This window comes from Lygodium microphyllum, chromosome 13, assembly GCF_053477565.2.
Source record: "Lygodium microphyllum isolate KBCC chromosome 13, Lygodium_microphyllum_v1.1.10, whole genome shotgun sequence".
Classification (NCBI taxonomy): domain Eukaryota; kingdom Viridiplantae; phylum Streptophyta; class Polypodiopsida; order Schizaeales; family Lygodiaceae; genus Lygodium; species Lygodium microphyllum.
This window is the reverse complement of record NC_141147.1, coordinates 104,633,807-104,654,160: the sequence shown is the minus strand read 5'-3', so window position 1 is coordinate 104,654,160 and position 20,354 is coordinate 104,633,807. Positions and strand designations below refer to the sequence as shown.

Here is a 20,354-nt window from a genome sequence, read left to right as displayed (position 1 = left end):
TGGTTGCTTTGACTTATCAGAACACATAAATGTGTCTAAGGTTTCACTGCTATTAGAAGGGATGACAATGGGTTCATTTGTGGGTGGACTCAATGATTTCTTCCTCAGCTCTTCAGTACTCTTGGCCTCAATCTTCTTGCCGTCTACAGCCACTTGCAATTGCCGTTGTTTTCGTTGTTTTCTCCTCTTTTTGTAGGGCAATTGAGGTGTATCTTTTAAAGACTCAAGTCCCTAAATCACATCAGCCATTGATGTGCTTGGTTGGGCCTCAGCATTCTCTTTCTCTAGTGTGTTCTCATGGGACATATTTGTGACCAACTGAACAGCCTCGCTAGGTTCAAAGGGTATAACTACCTCTCTTTGTGAAGAGTCTAGCTGTTTAGCCACTTCTCTTTCGTTTAGCCCCTCATCCGATTGCGTTGACAGTTGCTCCAGGTCGGGGGGCATTTGCTCTAGGCTCTTATCCTTACCCATTGGAACATACTTCCATCGCTTCTTATCAGTGCGGGTATTGTGTTTAGAGCTGTTTTTTCTTGCTCAGGAGGTTTGGGTGACTAGTATATAGAACTAAGAGACATTTTAGGATTCATGTCATATAAGCTTGGACGAATCCAACTGAAGAAGTCAGGGTTGTATTGATAGAAAGCATAGAGATCTAGGATTGCAAGATCTTGAGTGAGGCAGAAGACATATGCGCTAACATCAAGAACCATGTTCCCTACTCCTAGCCTACTAGCCACGTGTAGATCTTCTTCTAGAAGCAATTTATCGTACAAGGGATGTTTTTGGACAATGGCAGAAAGCTGAACCTCATGGACCATTGCCAACACTCTTAATGAGGTCGGGGCAACGTACATCCGATCATGTATTGATATCCAAAGGGCTTTCCTTTGCTCAGCAAGCGTCATTAGTCAGTGGCCAATTTAGGCTGCCAAACTCTGGTTGGAGTACATTTCTGCACAAAGTTGCCTTGCCCTTTTCCTTTTCGTTTGATTGCTTCAAGATTTTCCTCATTTGCCTTGCATTGAGTAATATAGAGTGAGGGTATCAAGTGCAATTCTCTAGCTATGGCCTATGGGATGTCCTTTATGACTTCTTCGGAAACAGCTACATAGCGGGAGCAAACATGTTGTTGCTCATCCCAAGTCAGGGGTTCGGCTATGAGCTTTGTGTGCTCTGGTGTTGGCCTTTCAATGTCCACATGGACATACGCACGTGTGATGGCTATCAGCTTTTGATCAAGCTTCATCATGCACTTCGTCTTTAGTTCATTGGTCAAATGTGCCATCTCCTTGGCCAAATCTTCGAGAGATTTCTCCTCAAGCCTAGGCTTTAGGTGCTTTGGAAGTGTTGGAGGTGTCAAGGGTGTTGGTTGTGACACCTCTTCCACATGTGAATTACTAAGGACATGTTCTGCAAGGGGCATCGTCACGGCCAAAGGCTGAGACTGTTGTGATTCCTAATTGGAAATAGTAGCGGCTAGTTCAGTGCATTGGCCACTATTGGTAGACTGTGGTGTCAAGTCCTTAAGCAGATCAAAAGTGGTCATGTCTTTTGTTGCCCTTTGCGCATTTTCTTGTGCAAATCAAGCATCAGTTGAGCTAGTCATGATGGATTGCACTTAGGCTGAGAGCTAAGGGTGGTGTCATGTCCCGCATCTTGGATATTTGGAAGCTCATATGGAGATAGAGATTGGGATTGAGCAACTGCACTTGATGACTACTGTTGTGCTTCCTGTGTCTGTTTAGGGAAAGAGGGTGTAGGAGATTTAAGACTCCTAGGTGGACTTGGCACTCGCTAGAAGATTTGCTCGTTGCTGTTTGATGATTCTGTCATTTGCTTTGTTGAGTAATCAGCCTTATCATGAGCAACATTGCGCCTGTGGTGCTCATCATCCTCTTGGAAACTCAAAGGCCCCTTGGGCACTAGTAGTCTTTGTGCACACCCGACGGTTACATCTGATATCTACTTGTTCAACACGCCAGGTTGAGGATCTACCTTTCGAGCAGTCACGTTTAGTTTCTTGATTTCAATCATGAGGGGCTCAGCCACTCCAATGTTGTTGACTCGAGGCTTGGATTTTTGTTTAGATTTCCTCCTTCGCTTCTTTGCTTTTGATATGATCTAGCCTTCAACTAATAGAGATGGTTTAGCAAGGGGCTTTGGTATCCACACCCATCCATTACCTGCGTAATACCCTTGAGCACGTGGCAATGCTTTGGATATCCATCGCGGCGTTGTGTTGGCTCTCCACCGATACCTTCGTCTATAAGGCTTGGGCTTCTTTTGTGGTCTTCTACGATATTTGTAAGTCCAAAGCCTGTCCTTGGCATTGTCTCCTGACCTTGTTTCAAGCATGGCCTCGCTCACTGGTTCTCTCTATTCAACATGCGCTTGTATCAACTCTTTCAACAAGTCCTTGCTCTTGTTACTAGGCTTGTTTGATATGTCAAAACATTCCTTGTCTTTCTCTCAAGGTTTAATGAGATCATCCTTGCTAAAGGTTGTGATTATCCTCACACTTGGTAGTATCAAGTGTATCCTCTGTGCAACATAATTGGCCTAACACTTCGTCGCACTTTTAAAGAGTCTTCCTAAGAGGGTTTCCTTTCCATAATTTGCACTATTTGGAGAAACATGGAATAGGATAGGCAAGCTTTCCATTTCAATAGTTACAAGGATTTTACACTTCCCGATAAGTGCTTGTGGTTGTCCCCCATAAGGACTAAGAGTTGCATTAGTTGGTGTGAGCTCTGATTAACCTAGTAGGATCCATGCTTCATAGGTCAAGATATTAAAATCAGCTACTTCATCAATGAGAGCATCGATACTATGCTCTTTTTTTCGGTGAGTTTAACCCTAAGATAAGTAGGCAGTACTATGTCTTCATCTTCCGAGTCTTGGCTTATAAATTCAAGCCTTCTGATACATGCCCTTGAGTCCCCAACTACACAACCAAATATGGATTCTCCATTGATATCTTAGGTCATCTGTGCAGTGCCGCTCGAGGTGCATATATCATCGAGACTGTCATGTCTAGTCATCCTCGCAGTTGTAGCTTGATATTGTTACATTCCGCCTTGACTAGATGCAGTCCAAATGCAACACCTACATGTTTTTGCGGTGTGGTCTTGTTGCCCTTGTTGGCTAGATTGGCCCATTGAGGTTTTAGGATCTTTATTTATCTTTGTTCGGATATGGGCTTTTGGTTACTATTTTACAAGTGAGAATCTATGCTTGTGCAGAGCCATTACTACACTAGGATCTAATTTGGAGGACTTGTCATGACGCACATTTTCTCTCCAACCTACTTGGGGGAGGTGTAGGGGAGCCCCCTCTGCAAGGCTCCAAAGGGGGCATACCTCCCCGGCCCGCAGGGCTGTTATGCTAAACACCATGCGCAATTTGAAGGACCGTTCATAGCCAAGTTTTGATCTACTTGCTCTAAATTTCAGCCCACTGATGGATCTATGATGTACTTTAGACTCTATAAAGTCTTTGGGTCGGTTTCAGGGGTTAGATGTGTCAAATTTGTATTCTATTCACCTCTCCAATTTTGACAATTTTATGTGTGATTCTCAAAGGTCCAATTATCAAAATCAGACATCCGATTTTGGAGTGTCTGATTCTGGATGGTCCAATTTTTGTGTTCAATTTTTGTGCGTCCGATTCTGGGATGTCCGATTTTCAAAATTAGACAGGATGGGTTGATCCAAATCCGAAAATCAGCCCCTCCAATTTTGGGAATCGGACCGTCCGAGTCCAATTCCTGCGAACGAGTTTCCAAGGATGACGAAAATCACTCGATTCTAACAATTTTGGTCATGGATCGCACAAACTTCCAAAATGTAATAATAGACCCTAATAAAGGATTGTGTATATCCAGAATAGCAAATAAACTCCAAAATACAAATCGACAAACAAATCAAAACCTCTTGCCCTATTATGACAGTAAAAACCCTAATGCCTGTTTTTTCTTTTTTTTCTTTGTTTTTTCCTACCCTAATGCATCCAAATCACAAAACAAATACCTACACTACTCTAACATGCTTTCCCAAATCCAAAAACCCAAAAACTTACTTGCTAAAGAGATCGAATACCTCTTCAAACTCCCCCGCTTCCTACCTATCTACCTCAAGCACCAGTTCGAGGAAAACCCTACTTCTATGCTTGATTCGAAGTGCACAAGCACTCAAGGCTTAAATCCGTTTGTCCCGACAACAGAACCAAAATGATGGAACGAACTCACCAAGACCCGCAAACCACTTATTCCTTCAAGCGTTTCAAGCCGAGCACTAATGGCTACCTCTCACATAGCCCACGCGCTATCTCTACGAGTGTAATGAGATTATCTCCATCCCCAATCGAGTTGCCTCCTCTCCCGAGCACTCCAGTAGCTCCACGATCCAAGTACAAGCTTCAAGCGAGCTCGATCCTCAAGCTCCACGCTCCAAGCTCCATTGCCGTAAGCAAGAGAAGAGAAGAGAAGAGAAGAGAAGAAGAGAGGAAAAAAAGTAGAGCTTCACCACGGTCCCTCACTCTCACACACTCACTCCCTCACTCTCACACTCCCTCTCTCAAACACAAGCTCAAGAAAGCAAGAAGAAGAAGAAGAAAATGAGAGCGACTTTTGTCCACATACAAGAATGAGCTTCTCATTCACTTTTCAACTTTATATACAAAACCCTAAATCCCTTTTGGGCAGTCATCCCCTTATCCCCTTTTTTACATGGCTCTGGTTGTGGCCTAGGCCATTTTTCCCATTGTCCTCCTATCTTCCTAGCTTCCTTCCTACCGCCCATCTACCATTACAATTTGCACGGGTCAGATGAGAGCCCGCCGACCAGGTGAGAGCCCGGCGCCCTTAAAATAAATCATGGTGCAGGTTGCACTCTTTTACAAAGGTATTGACTTGTGCTTTTTCTCATGTGCCTTTCTCCCTGATTTAGGACTTTTTTGCACTTCTTGTATTTCCATATTTTTCTTGACGCGCCTTCATATTCCGTTTCACTTTTGCCTTGGCCTTGTCTTTTGCTTTAGATTTTTCAGATTCTCCACCTTTTTCATCATTTGAGGGTTAACAAATAGCAACAAATCTCTTTGTTGAATTGGTAAAGGATTCTCAATTTACTCGATTCTTGAATGCCCCAAAGAAGAAGAACAAAGACAAAGAGAAGTAGATACCTTCTAGAGCTTCAAGAGCCAAGACTACCAGAAGAACAATAGGAAATGCCTAAGCCTCCATTGGAAGAGCCCAAAGTTGCTTATGAGCACAAACAGTTAGTACTTGTGGGACAACAAGTGCAAATGCCTTGCCAACTTGGTAGTGCCAATCCATGGGAATATGGACAGCAAGGATGGTGGCACCTTTTTTCATGCAATAGTTGGTCAAAGACCACATATGAGAATGTATGGTACGAATCCCTGTGGTATGCAATAACCACTACATGGTTCTCAACACCCAATGTATCCAAGTATGTCAAGTGGAATGCACAATCCCATGTATGGCAGCATAGGCATGATGCTTGGGGCACATAGTGGGCCATATGGAAATGTATTTGCACCCCCTTGGGCCGTTGGAGCACAAGGATTTAGTGCTGGTCATGCAAGGATTTAGTGCTGGTCATGCAAGTGCATCTAATAGTCATGAAAATCCAACATGTTATAGACTGAAATTGCCTCCACACTGGCGAATACATAATGTCTTTCATGTGAGCTTACTGAGGCCTTTTCGTGGTGATGTGCTAGAGGATATATTTGCTCAAATTCATTCCGAGGTTAAGGAGCTAGATGAGATATTGTACCTGAGTACATATTGGCACACAAAGAGCGAAAGATCAAGGGTAAGGTTTCCAATCAATATTTGGTGAAGTTTTACAACTATTCACCAATGGATGCCAAACAAATGAAGGAGGATAACTTGGCACACCATCCTCAATCGTTGTTGCTTTATCTTGATGCTTTCCAATTAGAGCCGACTTTGGATCGGACTCAGTCAAGATCAACATAACGGGGATTCAAAGTATTATCTGATGCTCGTGAGGGGACTAACACCTCCGCTCCGCATTGATTCGTCACATGTTTTGACATGGTATCACAGCATATCTTTAATTCTAAAATGGTATCAGAGTATATTTGTTTTTTTGGCATGGTATCAGAGCTAGAGATGCTCAAAGAGCCGCGAAGATCCTCTACATTAAATAAGACAAATATAGGTTGCAAGTTCGGCATCATCTACTAATTTTTCCCCTATTTCCACTACATCAATGGGAGATACCCTTCTCTTCTTTTCCCTCCCACCCTCGCTTTTACAGGTTGACACACCGGTGCTATGATTTTTCCACACGCAGATGGACAAACCACTGAGAGCTCCTACTGCAACATTACCGAACACACCACCAATACTTGCCAACATTGACAATTGCTCCTATACCACCGAAGCATATGCATCTACCCCTTGACACTCATTGTGCCACCTCCCTTTTCAGCCACAATTTATTATGCATTTGAAACCGGTCTATGACTCACATAAAGCGGTAGTTTCTTCAATTAACACCTAGTCTTTTCACACACACACAAACAGAGACCTCACTCTCTCGCTCAACACCAAATTGGCCCTAAAGAACGGCGCCCCTCTCAGTATTTCTTTATCAATTAAAAGATGGAAAGTTACAAAAATGAAATGTTTCAAAATACATAACCTGAGAACCGTTGGTTTTCATCTTTTCTCAGTAAATCCCAGCTACATAAGAACAGTACAGCATGACCAAATCAACAACCCTTTTAGGAAAGCATTTTCTGTAAACATAACTCAATGATTTATGTGCAAAATTGCGGTCTGCAGATCTCTGAATTCATTGTTCTTACTGCCCAACATGTCCAAAACAACATCCCTTTTAGGAAAGCATTTTCTATGACCAAAACTCAATGATTCATGTGCAGAATTTGTCAAAAGTTGATGTACTAGCAAGACAGTAGGGTTTGCGGGAAGGAACACGAAGTAAACTCAGCAAACATGGAGAAGAGAATAAAAGAGAGAAGAAACTCTAATGAATGGAATGATGAAGTTTTGAATCGTGGGTGAATGTGATACAAGGGAACAAGGGTGTCGTAGCACAAGGAAAATGATGAAGACAGCCACGAACCACGAACCGCAATGTCCTCCTAAAGGGGTGTGAGGGTAGTGGAGAGGCTAGAGAGGAGGTGACGAACTAAATAAATCAGCCGTGGTGAATGAATGAGAGAGTGACCTATAAATAAGCACAGTCAGTCTAGGATGGCGCCCTTTTTGGGGCTGCAAATCCTAAACGCAAAACGCAGAAACGCAAAAAATGCAAACTGCGGGTGAAGGGTTTCTCAACACCCCCTCTCAGGCCCAAAAAAGGGAACAAGACAAGAGTGAGGTGGAGATGCAATGCTTATGCAGCAGGTGCCACTTGGACAGTGTCCCTCGTGGGGAAAATGTTCACTTGCCCAAGCGCCCCCCAAGCGCCCTAGTACAAAGATGATGAAAACATGCAATGCATAGAAGGAATATCGGACTTTGTGTGGTGCCGAGAACCATAAGGATATGCCCGTACTCGATCTTGGGAGGTGGCTCCATGCTGACTAAGTAACGAAGAAGATCCACCCTATAATTTGAGAATACCACCTGAAAGGAGATCTTTGAAGATAGTCAAGAGATTGGATGAGCTGTAAAACCCGAAACTCAACCTCGGGAGAGAAGCCACTAGCTCCTTGCATCCATGCTGCAAGGAATACAAAGGTCTCGTCACCAACAAGTCGCGGCTGAACCTCCGAGGTCCCAATCTAGGTGGTATCTGAAGATCCTGGGTATTAGTAGAAAATATGACAGGTCGAAGACAGCCACCCCAAGAAAGTAGAGGATGGGTGAAAAACTTCATAAGGAGTAGGTTCCCCCTCTGAGGTGGGAGGTGGAGGGATCCCCGCTAAAGTCAAAGAAGTAGATGCCCCCTTTGAGGGCAAAGAAATAACATCCCCCTCTGAATCCCCCTCTGAAGTAGATAGGGAATCCAAAAACTCATGAATCACGAACTCCGAAATATCTGATGACGAAGGAAGTGCTGCCGGTCATGCCGAAGAAGGTATCTGGGGTGCCGAAGAGCTCCCAGAGATAGCCTCTCGAACCTAAGTAGTCGAGGGTGGGGAAGGGTGGGGCTCAGAATGTGAGCAAGAGGTGGGCAACAGTCGCTGTCTCTCAGTGGAGCAGACGGGGTAGCCGAAGAAGAGGAAGGAGTCGAGCAGCCACTGTCTCTCGAAGGAGCAAACTGACGAGGAGACAGTATCAAACAATCACTGTCTCTCGATAGAGCGGACTGCAAATCCGTAGGTCGTGGAAGCCACTATACTTGAAAATAAGTGGGAGAAAACTACCACTGGCATTGCGACGATCTCCAGGAGGTCGTAGCACCAATGGATCCTCCATGTGCTCAAAAGGACTTAGTGCGTATCGGATGTCTTATTGCCTTGAGCATAGTACTCTGATAGCCGATGCAGAACGATCTCTATGGCCCAAAAAGGAGACGTGGCACAAGGAGTGCTTGGTGGAAGACGCATATACTCTAGGGAGGGTAGGGAGCAAAGGTCGATGTCGGTAGTCTTCGATGGGATAACTGTTCATGCCGCAATAGGAACACCCAGTAGACTAGTCATCTATTGATAAAGAAGTCATGGATTACCAGTGTGCCTTACTGAAGAAGAAAAGCTCAGCCACCATAAACCACGAACCGCGATGTCCGCCTCAAGGGGTGCAAGGGCAGTGTGAAGCACGAACCGCAATGTCCGCCTCAACGGGTGGGAGGGTAGTGGAAGGACTGGAAGTGAGCTACCAGTGGGAGGATGTGACCAGCAGTAGAAAGACTAAAAACGTAGGTATGACAGCTTGCAAGAGAGAGAAAGACTAAAAAAGACAAAACGCAAGCACCAGGTGAGAGAAAGACTAAAAACGCAGGCAACAAGTGAGACTAAAAATGTAGGCAAGACAGCTTGCAGGAGAGAGAAAGACTAAAAACGTAGGCAACAAGACTGTGATGACATGGCAGGCTGTACGGCAGTAGGTCTGCACAGGAACAGCAATCGCATGGCTGGAATCAGCTCCAAACTGCGTCAAGAGGGCTGGAAATCGGGCGCCAACTGATGGAGACAGCAATGGACAGCTTCGGCTGAGATGTCCTCTGCGAGCAGGATGTGGGTAGCAAGTTGAAACACCTGAAATTTGCAAAAACGAGATTTTGATGCAGCGGAAGAAGAAGAGAAGTGGATGCCAAATCCGCCACTGGTCTTTGCCTTCACTGGAGTGGAGGATCTTCGCTGCTAGGTGAGCAGATCCAGCTTTGATACCATGTCAAAAGATGACGTACCAGCGAGACAGAAGGATTTGCGGGGAGGAACATGAAGTAAACTCGGCAAACATGGAGAAGAGAAGAGGAGAGAAGAAACTCTAATGAATGGAATGATGAAGTTCTGAATCACGGAGTGAATGTGATACAAGGGAACAAGGGTGCCGTAGCACAAGGAAGATTATGAAAACAGCCATGAACCACGAACCGCAATGTCTTCCTAAAGGGGTGTGAGGGTAGTGGAGAGGCTGGAGAGAAAAGGTGACGGACTGAATGAATCAGCCGTGGTGAATGAATGAGAGAGTGGCCTATAAATAGGCACATTCAGTCTAGGATGGCGCCCTTTTTGGGGCTGTAAACCCTAAACGCAAAAAACGCAAACTGTGGGTGAAGGGTTTCTCAACAGAATTGAAGTCCGTAGATCTCTGAATTCATTGTTCTTACTACCCAGCATGTTCAAAACAACGTTCCTTTTAGGAAAGCATTTTTTGTGACTAAAACTCAATGATTCATGTGCAGAATTGCAGTCTGCAAATCTCTGAATTCATTGTTCTTACTGTCCAGCGTTAAAACAATCCCACAAACAACACTAAATCCAAGCTGAAAACCCTTGTTCCGGTGTGGCATGGTCATTACTTCCTTTAGTTCCTGCATTGGAGAAGCCTACAGCCACTCCTGAAAACTTGGACAGTGAGGCTCTTGCCTCAACAAAAGTGCAAAGAAAACACAGAATTGTACCTTCGATAGAATCAGCCCATCATGCAAAGCATTTCCTCTGAGAATAGAGAGAGAGTTGACCAGAGGGAGCAAGCTCTACCTCTGTACATGAGTCAAAGACGAAGAAGTACTCTCCATAGCTGATGAAACTACAGCAATCTGTCCTCAACTCCTCAAAACTTCATTCTCAGATCTGTCCCTTATGCCTATTACGTTTTTTTTTAAATGCTCTCTCTCTCTTTTGGGAATTTGTGCCGCATGGCATACATGTAACAATTTTCCCGTTTAAACCTTCCGGTCTAAAATTCTCCATGATCGGTGCGAAATTTGACCTTGGCACAAACCAAAGAATTAATCCTCGTGCAAAAACGAAGATAATGACGCAAACAGATTCTGGGGTCCAAAAATAGTAACTCCCTAAATTTTAGGAATGGTGACCCCTACATTCCTCAAGTTGTTCTGAGCAACTTTTATCATTGCAACCACATCAAAAAGTGTAATGTGGCTCAGATACGATGACTTTTATTCCATGAGCATTCTTACATGTACATCTTCTATCTTGGCCAAATGCACCATATCCAGTGGCTAAGCACATAGTCCCAAACCACTGGCATTCTATTCTTCAGCGCCCATTCAATATGAAACCGGTCCTAAGGCTCAAACAAACCATTAGTCCAATTTGTCCCAATGGCTGCCTCTTCTAGCCATACAAAGATCCTGCCTTATTCCAAGAGAACTCTGGGGGTAAAAAGCAACAGCAACTAAAGAAAAGAAAATAATTATATAATTAAATAAGGAAAGCAACTGCAAAAAGTATCACCACCTGGTGACAACATTGGCTTTCAAATTTTTATGCTCAAGGCAATAAGACACATCCAATGCGAACTAAGTCCTTTTGAGCCCAAGGAGGATCACCTACTACCTCAATCTCCGTGAGACCACCGCAATGCGCTACAAAAGTTTTTTCCACTACTTCTAGGGTTTAGTTTGGCTGCCTCCATGACCACCCGTGGTTCTACAATCCACTCTGCCGAGAGATGGTCATTGTTGGATTCTGTGTGCTCATCAATCTGCTCCTTCATGAGACAATCATTGTTTCATACCTTCCATTACTTCCACTCCACAATCCGCTTCACTGAGAGACAGCAACAGTCACCCCACCCTCGACTACTCAAGGTCAAGAGTATAGTATCCCGAAACACCATTTCGGCAACTCCGAAACGGACTAGCTATTTCGGACCGAAAGGGAAACGGAAGATCGTCGTTTCGCAATCCTGCGGCCCATTTCGATGGTGGTTATCTAGAGCACCAAATAGCGATTTGAGTCATTCCAGGCTTCCCTACTCACGCAGCACACTCCAACTCCTGCCGCCGCCACCGCCGCCGCCGCCTCCTCCTCTTCTTCTTTATTCTCCTTCTTCTTCTTCTTATTCTTTAATCCATTACCTAAAGGCTAATCATCATATCATGGCGTTGGGCCCATATTGGAGGCATGTCCCTCCAATCAAGGGAAATGAGGGCTTCGACAAATCAAAGAAGTGGCGGTGCAACTATTGTGGATTGGAGAAATCAAGGAGCATAACGCGCATGAAAGACCACTTCGCATGCATTCCCAACAAAGACATCAAGCCTTCCACAAATGTGCCGACAGAAGTAACAGTAAGTCTTTATCTTTGGCACCGAAAGCGTATGGATATTAAACTAGAAGAGGATAAATCCTCTCATCCAACACCACATCGGGCTAATGAAGCACAAGTGGAGCAAAGAGAGGCTAGTGGGTCTAGTGACACTAGCCAAATTGGAGGTGCCAGTAGCCCATCAAAAAGAAGTGCATCCATATTCGTATCACGTCCAAGTGCAAAAAAAACCCCGTTGCCATCTTCTAGTGGTAGTGGGCAAAAGGGCTCCTTGCATGGTGTGTGAGTGGAAAGGCCCATCCGCAAATGCATTACGCACACAAGAGCTTCGAAAGGAGAAAGCATACATGGAGGCTCAATTGGAGCCCTTGAAGGAAACATAGGTGAAATCTGGATGCACAATATGATGCGATGGATGGTCAAATATGCGCCGAAGGAATGTCTACAATGTTTTAGTATCTTCATGTAAAGGCACCATGTTCATTAAGGCCATCGATGCCTCTGCCTTAAGTCTTACCGTCATAGGAGCTTTCATTTGGAAGCACATGCGACAGGTCATCGTGGACGTAGCAGTCCAAAATGTAATAAGGGTGGTGACAATAATGGAAGCGATTGTATTCTATGGGACGTATGCTTGAGGAGGAGCTTCCTAGCATAGTATGGACTCCATATGCATCCCATTGCCTTGACTTGCTTATTGAAGATGTTGGGCAAATATCTTGGGTGAATGACATTTTCAAGACGGCAACAAGCATAGTAAGATTTGCGAAGAAGAGGCCATCCGTCACAAGCATGTTTCGAGCCAATAGCACACTTGACTATTGAAGCCCTCCAACACTAGATTTGCTTATATGTTTATTGTATTGGAAAGATTGCTACGGATACGTACCATTGCATGCCAAGAATGGCTCACATGGAGTGAGAGAGAGTCTCCAAAGGCTCTTGCTTTTAGATGCAATATTTTAAATGACAGTTGATGGGTTGAGACAAAGGCATTGATAAAAAGTCTCTCTCCTATTTACATTGTATTATGCATCATTGATATGGAGGGGAGTACTTTGGCTTCTATATGAGTATATGGATAAACTTGGCGAGGCCTTGCTTCGCAACAACTTTTCGCCCCGGCCCCCAAGACAAGTAAGTTTTTGTTTAACTTTTACACGTGTAATTGTTTGGTATTAACGATTCCTTGATAACTCATCATTATTCTAACTTCTAAGTTTTTAGCTTATTTTATCTATGCGGTCGATAAGATTGCTGCAATGTGAAATACACGATGGGATTGGTTTAGTTCCATACACCAATCCATGTTGTCGCACATATCTTGCATGACTAGTGACTTTTATATTTTGAATCTTGATTATCTAATGCATTATGCAACCTAGGTAATAGATTCTATAATCTATTGCCCACTCAAATGTTGATTTTGGGGCTTGCATATTAGCAATTGCCAATTACTTAACCTTAATCTCTTAAATTTGAATAGAAATGCAATGCCATTCAGGTCCTCTCACAAGATAGTTTAAGGCCTACTGAGAGAAACTCGAACACATGGACCCTCTTCCACACCAAAAAGAGAAACAAGCTTACAACGGCCCAGCTGGAGCGTTTAGTGTTTTGCCATTGCAATCTCCAACTTCTTGAGAGGACCGCTCTGTCCCCTGAGCCTTCACAAGTAAATTGGTAATGATTAATATTATGTATAATTTACTTTTTAACCTCGAGTCCTTGACACTTGACATTGCTAATTTCCTTGGAAGTTGGATTGTAAATTGTGATGTGTATGAACATTGAACATATTGAATCTCATCTCATATGATATATCTTTCTCGCTCACCTTTACAGGTAAATGTTGGCAAGATTGATATAGAGAAGGTGTATGACATTCCGCGGATACCACAAGAGTGATATATCCAGTCCATGCTCTATGGGGAGCTATCAGCACCGGTGCATGAGACTCGTGCACAAAGGAGGATTAGAGTGAGGGCCACACGTAGTCTTGCATCACAGGCAGAGTCAGAGCCAAAGTATGGAGATGAGGTTAAGGCTGCTTCATCAACTTCTTGATTAGGGTCCTCGGAGTCGGACGCGGAGATGGTGCATACATCCTTAGAGTCCGACGAGTCATGAATCATGACTCGTGACATACAAGAGTCAGTTTAACAGTGCAAAGTCCAAACTAGAGCTGCCAATTGTTCATTGATATTGATACTTATAGCTTCACTAGACTTTGGAGTTATGAGAAATTATTCACATGACATAGTTACATGCATCATTGTATCTTGATCCCACTTATTATGCATCTTGATTCTTGTTCCATCGTTCTTGATGTCAGTCTTCACTACTCTTTAGATCATAGATTATTCATGAGTCATAAATTCTAATTCATTTTGTTGCCTTAAGTTTTCAAAATTGAGTCTTAATTATGTTAAGCTATCTTAAGTTTCAACCATTGAGTCCTCATTCTTGACTCCTTAATCTTCACTCATGAGTCGTGAGTCGTAAAATGTGTAATGAATCATGATTTCAATCATATGGCAAAAAGACTTAAAGTTTTATACGAAATTTGGGTACATGTTGTTGTAGGTATTGATATATTTACATACCCACATAATACTGTATTTTTTTTAGTGTACAACCCGAAACGCCGTTTTCCGATTTCCAAAATTTGGCCGAAACTCCAAAACTCTAGTTTTTCTCGTTTCCTTTTTTCCCCTTTTCTGAAACTCCCCCCCGTACTATGCTCAAGAGGCCATCTCTGGAAGTTCTTTGACATCTTTCGCACCCCAGATACTTTCTTCAACATGGCTAGCAGTACTTCCTTTATCATCAAATGATTCAAAGTCCGTGATCCATGAGTTTTTAGATTCCCTCTCTCGCAGAGGGGGATTGAGAGGAAATGTTCTTTCTTTGCCCTCCGCACGGGCTTTTACTTCTTCTTCTACTTCACAGAGAGCCCTTGCATATCCATTGTTTTAGCAAATTTTATCAACTTTTTGGGCAAATTTTATTTTCCAAGGAGTCACTAAAGGCCGATTGCCAAAGCAAATCAAGGGGAAAATCAATTTGAATACTTGCTAGTCATTATTGATAGCAAGGGGCTTTTCAATTACAAAGGGGATTGAAGAAATCCCATTGTATTCAAATTCAATTGCAATTAAACATAAAGAAATAACAAAAGAAGCACAAATTTTGGAGCCAACAAGATGTCCAATATCCAAGATTGATTCATAAATGCATGTTTCAACATTTCATTAATTATTGCTTGTTGTAATTAAGTCATAATCAAGTTATTACCATCCCTCCACAAAAGGAAAGCTGGTTTCAGCTAGCCTTAAGCTCTTCGCCTATCATCTATCTGAATCACCATCTAAGCTTCACAATGGAAGCACATGAGTGAACAGAGCCATCTTTGTATCAATTTGTTTGAAATTAAAGAAGTTTCCATTCTTCTCGTATTTGCTATGTACTCGCTACTCCTTGCTCAAATTTTCTTCGCTACAATATGTAATTTTTACACATGTGTGAGAATAAGTTGAAATAAGAGTCACACTAACGAGCAAACACTAGCATAGATAGTGGGGGACATTGGTAGAAGTTGTGGTGAACATGTATCATTGGGTAATGTGCCCTTTGGAATGACTTTCAATGTCATGGTTTTTAGAGAATCTAAAACTTTAAGGTCTTGAACTAAGGTTTGTCAAAAGCTCAACATTTCCAAGTTCACAGGCTTAGGAATTTAGAGTTGACGTTGGGCAATGCTTCGGGCGAGGCTAGGTATTTTTCAATTCCCAATTAAAACTGGCTGGAAATTCATTTCTAGAGGCTGAGTTCTGCATGGACAGGTTTGCCACCTGGCATGCAGCTGGAGAGGATGCCATACAAGGCTGGGGGAGACCATTCTGGGCCAGTCTAGGCAGTTGAGCAGCACCAAAGGGACCTCTAGCAGCAGGCAACAGCTGATCTAGGCCTTTTGACAGCAACCAAATCATCTCCAACACCAAGCGATCTGATTTTAGACCTCTTCTGGGGCAGGCAACTGCTGTTGTTGCCCATTTCCAGCCTGGGATTGATAATTTCTCTCCCATCTACAGTTCCCTCTTCTCCATGCGAATTGAAGCCTCTACTATAAGTCTGAAGCAATTCAGTGGTGAATTTGCTGATCGTATACATCAATTCAGTAGAAATTAGGTTTGCATAGCCATCTTGGGATGCAGGCATGAAGGTTTGCTGTTGTAAAACAATGCAGCACGTTTGAAGACATCTGTTCATCTACAGCAATGATTTGTTGCATGCAACAGTTGAGGACTCAATTTGGGTCCCCATGCATCCAAAAACAAGGGGAAATTTGAGAATTTGTGTTGCTCAGTGCTGAAGACAGCAAGAAGTTCTTGAATTGGTGATCACAAGTTTAAATTAGCTGCTATCTTTGAGTAATATATTGCTTGGGATCTTGCATCATTTCCTGAGTTGTCGACTTCTGTCCATTATACAAAGCATTAAACCAAGGCAAAATGTGGAATACAAATATCTCATGAGATGCACTACTAACCTTTAATTCTGCCGTGCGGCGTAAAACCTCAAGCATTGCCTCTGTCCCCACTCCTGCATGCCTTGCCTGGCCACATAAAACGAACTTCCTGATCAGGCATGTGTTGAAACAGTACTGAAATTCAGAGGACTGTGCAATGATGAAGTATTAAAACTTACCCTCATAGACCGCATTTCGTCTAGTGCTGCAAGTATATCCATCTCCCTTTTGGAGTCTAGTGTCCTATTCTCAAGGGCCTTCATTGCATCCCCCAACTCTTCAGCATCCCGTTTCCGCTTAGCATCATCTATGGCCTGTCTAGATAGCCAGGATACAGTAACACATGAGTAAAACTGTGCAATCAAACCAAGACTTCAACAAGGTTCAATGCTTGAGATGCAAAAGGGGTAACGACCTCATCCGTTGAACGCCAAGGTTCAAAATTCCTTGTCGCGCCTGCCTCAACTACATAATCACTGTTCTGAGGGTCCGTCTTGTATGTAATTTCAGCTGAGCACTTCGTGCATTTGAAGTAGAAGCGGAAAATCTGGATGCCAAGGTAGGTTTCTCCTATCACGTCCTCCTTGCGCGAGTTGAATTTGGTGCCCTTGTAGATGTAATTGCCACAGGTGTTGCAACGGATGCTCATGGGAAGCATCATGCGCACTTTCATCTGTTGGTTCTTCGGCTGCCTGCGGCGGGGGATTTTCGAAGGATCGAAGTCCGGAGGATAATACTTGTTCAGGACTTTTCGTTCACCCATGGCTGCGGGCTGTGGCGCCTCACACACACACACACACACACACACACACACACACACACTCTCTCTCTCTCTCTCTCTCTCTCTCTCTCTCTCTCTCTCTCTCTCGTGCAAAGGCCTTTTCTGCTTCTTCTTCTTCTTCTTCTTCTTCAACAACTGCAGACAAAGAAACAAACAAAAACACACACACACACACACTCTCTCTCTCTCTCTCTCTCTCTAACCGATGTGACTGCTCTCTGTCTTATGACCGTGGGGTTCTACAAGAAACTGCACAGCTGGTCTGCAACGCAGACTCGTGCAGCTCTCTCTGTTTTGAACGCGAAGCTGCAAAACAATCTTACCGACTTAAAAGTATCCCTAAACGATAATAATCAAGATCAAATTTTTATTTACCTCTCCAAACGAGGCAATCCGATCATTATCGAGGAAATTTCCAAGGTCCTCCACAGAGTGGAGCAATTGCAATTTGCACTACCGTGTTCATGAATTACCAAATTTCTGAAAAAACTTTTAATTCTTTAAAAAATATTTATTATGCTTAAATCCTTTCACTTTACAAGATACAAGGTCCTCCATGTCTAGGCCTTTAAGGCCATGAAATACTAGGTCCTCCGCAACTAGGTCTTAAGGGTGAAGGGAGTGAGCTCAGAGTGGAAGCACGTGAGTAAAAGCAAGAGCTATGGTGGAAGGAGCAAAAGCAAGAGAGAGAGAAATACGCAAGATATGCAAACTCCAACAGTCATAATGTGTGATCGGCCTTCCTTTTATTCAAATGTCATTGAAAGAATTAAAAAATGAAATGATAAAAATGGGCACCCCTCACCTACAGTGTACAGGTATACAAATACTATCAATGTAGTAATACATGGGCGGCTAGGCACATGTGCCTTTACTCCTAATAACCTCTCATTTAAAGATGAATGCACTCCTAATGAAGAGAGAATGAGAAAAATTTGACAAAGTACAGATGTACATAAGTACAATAGGATGAGGAAAGACATCATCTCATCCAACACCCATCAACTTTCTAAGGAAGGTTAAACACTCCACTAAGAGACTTTTCTTGAGCACATTTGCAATATTTTGGTCATTTAAGATCTCGATAAGGTCAAAGACATCCCTCGACGACCTCAATGTGTTTTGTTCTTGCATGGAAGACTGGATTCTTGGCTAATTGGATAGCACTCATAGAATCCGAATGCAATGTAAAAACCATATCAATAATACCAAGGTTTACCACCAGATGGCCTCACCAAAGAGTTTCCTTGTAAGCCTCAGTGACTGCAATATACTTGGCCTCAATAGTAGAGAGGGTCGTGCATTTCTGCACCTTGGACATCCAGGAAACAGCATCTCCAGTAAAGGTGAATACATAGCTAGAGGTGGACTTCCTACTGTCTACATATCCTACATAATCAAAGTTTGTGTGTCCCACAACTCCTATATCCTGACCACCATAGCATATGCATATAGTTTATATACCCTTCAAGTACCTCATGATACCCTTTACAGCATCCCAATGTCATCAGCTAAATGTAGCCATATAGCGTGCCACAACTCCTACTACAAATGATATGTCAAGACGAGTGGATATCATGGTATACATCAAAGTGGTTTTAGGGCTAATTTGCAAGATATTACAGTAGCCCAGTTTGCCCTTTTGTACACTTGCTTGGTCTCATTATGGCTACTGGTTCTCGTGATAGTGCTATCTTCAATATTGAGAAACTGGATGGGACCAATTACAGCTATTAGAAAACTGAGATATAGTAGGTTTTAGTGTAGAAATTGTAGGTTAGACCACTCAAAATGGAAGTGCCAAATCCAAAAACCTTGCAACTGAGGATTGGGATAAACTGGATGAGTTATGCAAGTCCACGATCATTTTATCACTCTCTAAGTAGATTCACTATAATGTTGTAACTAAAAATCAAACTATATATGAGATCTAGACACAAATTAAGAATCTTTATGATAAGCAAAGTCCTGCCTCTCAAATATATTAGCTGAAATAGTTGATGGACCTTTGCATGAAGAACGGGACTTCTATATATGTACACTTGAGTGAGTTTCACTTCATTTATTTTTACTCAGTACTCTACCTGAGTCATGGAACACTTTTCGTATAGCTCTATGTGCTAAGGATGGGCTAAAATTGTAGGATGTTAAGAGTGCCCTCTTAACAGAAGAGGTAAATAGAAAGAATGTGGATGCTTCCCATATATTACATGCATTGATTGTGAGAGGCTAGCACGATAAAAATGGCCGTGGTAGAGACTTTAACAGGTCTCAATCATCTAAGATATGTGGATAGTCTCGCAATAAGTCCTATGATCATAAGTCCGATCTTACTTATCATTATTGTGGAAAAGCATGCCATATTTTACCCTAAGTCCGATCTAAGATATGTGGTTAGTCTTGCAATAAGCCCTATGATCATAAGTCCGATCTTACTTATCATTATTGTGGAAAAGCATGCCATATTTTACCCTACTGCCACAAAATGCATGAAGACAAGTGCAAGTTAGGAAAAGAATGATAATTGCAATATTGTGCCTAGTAAGTCTAGTATCAAGTTTGAGAAGGTTAATGTGGTGCATCCTAATATATCTAATAATTTTATATTGGCAATCTCTTATTTGGATGCTTCCCAATTGATATATGCTTTATTAGGATGTACTCAGTGTTGGTTGATAGATTCAAGGACTTTCGTTCATGTGACCCCTCATAGAGAGTGGTTCCACTCCTATTGCAGTATGACTAGATCTGTTTGTTTGGAGCATTGGAGACAGTTGGTATTGGTGATGTCCAACTACAGTTTGGTTTAGGTAGCATGTTCACTTTTGAGGATGTACATTATGTATCGACTCTCCAAAGAGCCTTATCTCTGTTGCTACCTTAGATGATGTAAGTTGTGTTGTCTCTTTTGGTGATTTCTTATGGAAGATTACCCGTGGGAATCTTGTTATTGCACGTGGTGTTAAGTCTAGTACCCTCTATCATTTGCTTATATCTGGGTCAGTTGATCATGTTTTGCATGTGGATGCACTTCCACATGTATCTCTGTGGGATTGTCGCCTTGGGCACATGTCTTTGAAAGAAATGAAAATACTTACCAATTTGCATTATCTTTCGTGCCTAGACTATAAGTGCTTTGAGTCTTGTGATCATTGTTTATATGGTAAGCAAATATGTAGTATGCATAAGAAGTCTAGCATGAAGCGCATGGTGAGCCTTTTGCTCTTGTTTATTCGAATGTATGTGGTCCCATGCATTATCAGTCACTTGATGGTGCAAAGTACTTTTTTACATTCATTAATGATTACTCACATAAGATGTGGGCTTAC

At 42.7% G+C, this 20,354-nt stretch overlaps 1 protein-coding gene across 1 annotated transcript in view; it reads right to left on the bottom strand.

The window, feature by feature from the left end:
- LOC148027007 (uncharacterized) overlaps positions 1-17,336 on the bottom strand; it is a 40,525-nt gene extending 23,189 nt beyond the window's left edge. Inside the window, exons 1-3 of the mRNA XM_087691552.1 lie at positions 16,660-17,336; positions 16,424-16,558; positions 16,266-16,331 (exon numbers count right to left, since the gene is read on the bottom strand). Of these exons, the coding sequence (XP_087547678.1) occupies positions 16,266-16,331; positions 16,424-16,558; positions 16,660-17,007 (549 nt within the window). The 5' untranslated portion in view covers positions 17,008-17,336. The remainder of the gene's footprint in view (positions 1-16,265; positions 16,332-16,423; positions 16,559-16,659) is intronic.
- Between the last annotated feature and the right edge of the window lie 3,018 nt (positions 17,337-20,354).